This window comes from Perca flavescens, chromosome 13 (assembly GCF_004354835.1).
Source record: "Perca flavescens isolate YP-PL-M2 chromosome 13, PFLA_1.0, whole genome shotgun sequence".
In the NCBI taxonomy this organism is placed as follows: domain Eukaryota; kingdom Metazoa; phylum Chordata; class Actinopteri; order Perciformes; family Percidae; genus Perca; species Perca flavescens.
The window spans coordinates 33,140,143-33,147,642 of NC_041343.1; the positions used below are offsets into that span (position 1 = coordinate 33,140,143).

General features: G+C 44.3%; 1 protein-coding gene across 1 annotated transcript in view; it reads left to right on the top strand.

Annotated features, from left to right (window-relative positions):
* ncbp3 (nuclear cap binding subunit 3) overlaps nucleotides 1–7,500 on the top strand; it is an 18,512-nt gene that overhangs the window by 6,435 nt on the left and 4,577 nt on the right. The window contains 3 exon segments of the mRNA XM_028594613.1: nucleotides 3,375–3,474; nucleotides 4,665–4,774; nucleotides 6,597–6,927. Coding sequence (XP_028450414.1) covers nucleotides 3,375–3,474; nucleotides 4,665–4,774; nucleotides 6,597–6,927 — 541 coding nt within the window.

The window sequence follows — 7,500 nt, forward strand, 5'->3', positions numbered from 1 at the left end:
GGATGTAACAATTCATAGATATACAGGATGTTTATATGGTCGGAATTAACGGTGCGTTCACTTGCAGCTGCCATTGTCGGAATTAAACAACACAGATTCACTTAAAACAGGTAGCCTCGTGGTGCATTCACAGTAATTGTAAAATACCCTTTTCCCATCTGGGGTTCAACAGCAATTTACTGGTGAAATAAGTTATTGTTATAGTTATTGCGTTATTATTAAATCTTTAATTTCGACCATGGCCTTAGCAATAAACAAGTCACTGACTGTTGTTTACTACCGTTATTTTTTTTCTTGTTCTTTTTTTTTTTTACTTTATTGAAAAGTACCGGTTCAGGCACCGTTTAGGCACCGGCACCGTTTTAAAAGTATCGATTTAGCACCGGAATCGAAAAAAAACAAAAAACGATACCCAACCCTAATCATGGGACTCCTCTTCATCGTCACAAAACATGGTTGGGTCTTCTTAAGTTTAGGGCTGTCCTCGACTAAAGATATTCTTAGTCGACTAACACTTATAGGATTTAGTCGACTGATCGATTAGTTGATTTAATTGACAGAGCTGTGAGCTTTGAGAGGTGGTTAAGACTAGAAAAGCACAATATAAATGTAGTTAATTAATCATCTGTAAAACTGAGTTTCTCCACAATTAATCCTGCAGAAGCACCACTTTACCATGAATGTGCTCAGAAGTTTCTTGGAAATGAGTAATTAAGCATGAATAAGCATAAATCGTAAAAAATCGACTAAGAGGGAGCAGCCCTAGATCACTTCATAACGTTCCCATGGAAAACGGGAAAATGGCTGCTCTTGTGTGAAGTAAACTTAACATTTTTAATCTTTCTGCCTTTCTATGTGATTCTTTTTTTTTTTTTTTTTTTTTTTGCAATGAAAATGCGAGGATTATGGAATCGTGCAAGCCCCGCATATTTTGCCCTGAAATCTGCAATTTATGTGGCGAAAGTGCGGCTTACTTGGATAAAAATGCGAAAAAATACTTTGGCTTGTTATGCCTTTTTTCTGGATGGACTGATTTACACGCTATACAATTTAATAAAACGCCCAAATTCAATGAAAGTAGTGAACTGATCATTTATTTAACTTGTCAAGAGCGTCGTAGGGAACCATCCACGGTACTTTGTTTTTACATTTTGGTTGAAAGAAGCCCAAATGTTCTGATGTAGAAACTCTTTGAGAATGGGTCAGACTAGCCCCCGAGGACATCAGGAGGGTTAGGGTATTTGTATATAACTGATCCCACGTGTGTGTTTGAGATCAAAATGTGTCCCGCAGCAACGTGTGACGAGATCATTTGGCGCTAAAGCTGAAAACGTTGACATTATGATGTGTTGTATGAATCGTTTCGGTGCTTTAAAAGGAGTTCACCAAAGTCTTTAGGATCCCAAAGTAGTGTTAATATTAGAGATGCACCGATTACAACTTTCTTGGCCGATTCCGATTTTCTTTGAGTTAGGCCGGCCGATACAGATTTTAGCAGATTCCCATTTCATATTTTCTAACCACTTTACAGCGAACACACACATGTATTTTCTATCTTTTTCTTTAATATAACATGTGTTGACCAGATAATGGATCACTATATAATAGAACTATATAAATGACTCTTGGTGTGGGACATTCACACACATCTAAAGACCAATGTTAGAACCATTTCCTTCAAATTCCAGGCCTGGAAAGGTTTTGGAAAAGTCATGGAATTATTTTTAAACACAGCATAATACCATGTGATTAATAAATGTATTTTCACGTTGTCTTAACTTCAGCGTTGTATTCGGGGAGAGATTTTATGAATCCCTCTATGAACCACATACATTATCATACATTTATAGTTAAACCTCTGAGGGTCAACTTTAACACTGATTGGTATTCTTATTGGAGAATGTCGACTGATATTTTCAGGAACACACAGTCATGGAAATTTGCCAAAAAGTCATGGAAAAGAGAGAGACACACAGAGGGAGACACACACACACACACACACACACACACACACAGAGAGAGAGAGATAACCGAAAGAGAGAGCGAGACACACACACACACACACACACACACACACACACAGAGAGAGAGATAACCGAAAGAGAGAGACACACACACACACACAGAGACACACACACACAGAGAGAGAGATAACCGAGAGAGAGACACACACACACACACACACACAGAGAGAGAGACACCAATAACCGAGAGAGAGAGAGAGAGAGACACACACACACAGAGAGAGAGAGATAACAGAGAGAGAGACACACACACACACAGAGACACACACACACACAGAGACACACACACACAGAGAGACACACACAGAGAGACACGCACACACATACACACACAGAGAGAGACACACACACACATACACACACACACAGAGACACACACACAGAGAGAGAGAGATAACCGAGAGAGAGACACACACACAAACACACACACACAGAGAGAGAGATAACAGAGAGAGACACACACACACACAGAGAGACACACACACACACACAGAGAGACACACACACACACACACATACACACACAGAGAGACAAACACACACACAGACACACCCACACACACACACACATACACACACACAGAGACACACACACACAGAGAGCGAGAGAGATAACCAAGAGAGACACACACACACACACACACACACACACACAGAGAGAGAGAGATAACCGAGAGAGAGAGAGAGACACACACACACACACACAGAGAGAGAGAGAGATAACCGAGAGAGAGAGAGAGACACACACACACACACACACACACACACAGAGAGAGCGAGATAACAGAGAGAGAGACACACACACACACACAGAGAGACACATACACAGAGAGACACACACACACACACACACACACACACACAGAGAGACACACACACACACAGAGAGAGAGAGAGAGAGAGAGAGAGAGAGAGATAACCAAGAGAGAGAGAGACACACACACACACACACACACACACACACACACACAGAGACACACACACACAGAGAGAGAGAGAGAGAGAGAGAGAGATAACCAAGAGAGAGAGACACACACACACACACAGACACACAGAGAGAGAGAGATAACAGAGAGAGAGACAGAGACACACATTTGACCGGCATGAAATGGCATATGTAAGACTGACCTGCAGCTCGGCCGATTCCGGTCACCGGCCGCTATCTCGTTAATATATGGTGAAAATATCCGATAACTGAAATGAGATTTAGTAATATGGAGTAGGAGTTTATGTAAGACGTGGTTCGTCTTTAGTATTTGTTCCAGGCCGAGAAAGAAAGCTGGTCTGTAAGCGTAATAAATAATAAACGTAAAGGTTGATTGAGCGTTTTTGTGTGTTTTTTGTCTCCAGATGATAAGAAGGAGCTGGGCGCCGCTCGCCGCAGCAGGTACTACATGAAGTACGGAAACCCGAACTATGGAGGCATGAAGGGGATCCTCAGCAACTCCTGGTGAGACTCGGCTCAACGAGCTCTGGAAGCAGCTAGAATAAACAGCAGCACCATTTGATCATCTTAGTGGATCTTATTTGGTGAACAGAAAGAACACAGACACACACACTGACTCTCACACACACACTGACTCAGACACACACACACACACACTCACACTCACACACACACACACACACACACACACACACACACACACACACACACACACACACACACACACACACACACACACACACAGAGAGACACAGACTCACTCACACGCACACACACACACACACACACTGACTCACAGAGTCACTCACACACACTCACTCACACACACACACACACACACACACACACACACACACACACACACACACACACACACAGAGACACAGACTCACTCACACACACACACACACACACACACACACTGACTCACAGAGTCACTCACTCACACACTCACTCACTCACACACACACACACACACACACACTGACTCACAGTCACTCACTCACTCACTCATACACACAGACTCACATACACCGACACACACAGCAAACACACAGAAACACACACACACACCATCATACACAGAGACCCACAGACACACACTCAGACAAAGAGAGACAAACACACAGACTCACTCACACACACACTGACTCACAGTCACTCACTCACTCATACACACAGACTCACATACACACACACACACACACAGCAAACAACACACAGACACACACACACACACACCATCATACACAGAGACCCACAGACACACACTCAGACAAAGAGAGACAAACACACAGACTCACTCACACACACACTGACTCACAGTCACTCACTCACTCATACACACAGACTCACATACACACACACACACACAGCAAACAACACACAGACACACACACACACACACACACCATCATACACAGAGACCCACAGACACACACTCAGACAAAGAGAGACAAACACACAGACTCACTCACACACACAAACTGACTCCCAGAGACACACAGACAGAGACACACAGACACACTCACTCATACACACACACAAAGACACACACACACACAGAGAGACACACACTCACAGACGCACAGAGGAAAAAATAATTGTCATTGCTGAGTCAGTTTCTGAGAAGAAGTGTGATTGGTCAGATGTTCCCTCTGTAGCGTGATGCTAACTGTCCCCTGTCCCTTCAGGAAGAGGAGGTTTCACAACCGTCGGATCCAGCGAGACGTCATCAAGACCAAGAAGCCTCTGATCGGAGACAACCTGGGACACACACCTCCGTACACCCACCGGCACTCCGGTAAACACCAACTACACAACCGCCTCGGATCCACTGTTCCAACAATCGCCACTAAAAGTTCTGTTGTTGCCGCTGACAGACTCAGATTATTATTCTAGGTGTCTGACAACATTATGGGATGGATCCCTACAGAGATAGACCTTTTAGTTAAAGAGTAAGATCCTTTTAGTTTAACATGAAACAGCCCCAAAATCACCATCACCAAACTCCACCAGACACCATGTAAATAATCAGGACTTTTAGCGTGTATAGAGCCATCATATCTCCACCAGACTCCATGTAAATAATCAGGACTTTTAGCGTGTATAGAGCCAGCATATCTCCACCAGACTCCATGTAAATAATCAGGACTTTTAGCGTGTATAGAGCCAGCATATCTCCACCAGACTCCATGTAAATAATCAGGACTTTTAGCGTGTATATAGCCAGCAAACCTCCACCAGACTCCATGTAAATAATCAGGACTTTTGGCGTGTATAGAGCCAGCATATCTCCACCAGACTCCATGTAAATAATCAGGACTTTTAGCGTGTATAGAGCCAGCATATCTCCACCAGACTCCATGTAAATAATCAGGACTTTTAGCGTGTATAGAGCCAGCATATCTCCACCAGACTCCATGTAAATAATCAGGACTTTTAGCGTGTATAGAGCCAGCATATCTCCACCAAACTCCATGTAAATAATCAGGACTTTTTAGCGTGTATAGAGCCAGCATATCTCCACCAGACTCCATGTAAATAATCAGGACTTTTTGGCGTGTATAGAGCCAGCATATCTCCACCAGACTCCATGTAAATAATCAGGACTTTTAGCGTGTATAGAGCCAGCATATCTCCACCAGACTCCATGTAAATAATCAGGACTTTTAGTGTGTATAGAGCCAGCATATCTCCACCAGACTCCATGTAAATAATCAGGACTTTTAGCGTGTATAGAGCCAGCATATCTCCACCAGACTCCATGTAAATAATCAGGACTTTTAGTGTGTATAGAGCCAGCATATCTCCACCAAACTCCATGTAAATAATCAGGACTTTTAGTGTGTATAGAGCCAGCATATCTCCACCAAACTCCATGTAAATAATCAGGACTTTTGGCGTGTATAGAGCCAGCATATCTCCACCAGACTCCATGTAAATAATCAGGACTTTTGGCGTTTATAGAGCCAGCATATCTCCACCAGACTCCATGTAAATAATCAGGACTTTTAGTGTGTATAGAGCCAGCATATCTTCACCAGACTCCATGTAAATAATCAGGACTTTTAGCGTGTATAGAGCCAGCATATCTTCACCAGACTCCATGTAAATAATCAGGACTTTTAGCGTGTATAGAGCCAGCATATCTTCACCAGACTCCATGTAAATAATCAGGACTTTTAGTGTGTATAGAGCCAGCATATCTTCACCAGACTCCATGTAAATAATCAGGACTTTTAGTGTGTATAGAGCCAGCATATCTTCACCAGACTCCATGTAAATAATCAGGACTTTTAGCGTGTATAGAGCCAGCATATCTTCACCAGACTCCATGTAAATAATCAGGACTTTTAGTGTGTATAGAGCCAGCATATCTCCACCAGACTCCATGTAAATAATCAGGACTTTTAGCGTGTATAGAGCCAGCATATCTTCACCAGACTCCATGTAAATAATCAGGACTTTTAGTGTGTATAGAGCCACCGGACTCTCTCTCAGGTTGTGTGCATTTCTCATATATTTTCTGTAAATCATGTACAGTAAATAGTGAGTTTTAACCACACTGCTGTTGATTTAAACAAACCGTCCCATCTGGTTCTGACTCGTCTGGTTTCCTCCAGCGGACCTGGTGAACCTGCCCGAGGAGCCAATCAAAGAAGAAGAGGAGGAAGAGGAGGAGGATGAAGCGGAGGGAGACGAAGACATGGAGGAGGACGACCGCGTGGTGGAGTACAAGGAGCGAGCGGAGAAGGAGCGCGGCGGAGGCGTGCGCGCGCTGGGGGCGGGTCTCCGCGGCCGCGCCGAGCGCTCCCCGTCCCATTGGTCGGAGTCGGACGAGATGGACTACGACCTGGAGCTGAAGATGATCTCCACGCCATCGCCCAAGAAGACGAAGAAGATGACCATGTACGCCGACGAGCTGGACACGCAGCTGAAGAGCATCCGGTCAGAGTTCTGTCACTCTCACGTGTCGCACAGACAGACAGACAGACAGACACAGACAGACAGACAGAGACACACACACACAGAGACACACAGACAGACAGAGACACACAGACAGACAGAGACACACAGACAGACAGAGACAGACAGACAGAGACACACAGACAGAGACACACAGACAGACAGACAGACAGAGACACACAGACGGACAGAGACACACAGACGGACAGAGACACACAGACAGACAGACGGACAGACAGACAGACAGACAGACAGAGACACACAGACACACAGACGGACAGAGACACAGAGACACACGGACAGAGACACAGAGACACACACACAGAGACAGACAGACACACACACAGAGACAGACAGAGACAGACAGACACACACACAGAGACAGACAGACACACAGACAGACAGACAGAGACACAGACAGACAGACAGAGACACAGACAGACAGACACACACAGACACACACACAGAGACAGACAGACAGAGACACACAGATACAGACACACAGACACACAGAGACAGACAGACAGAGACACACAGATACAGACACACAGACAGACAGAG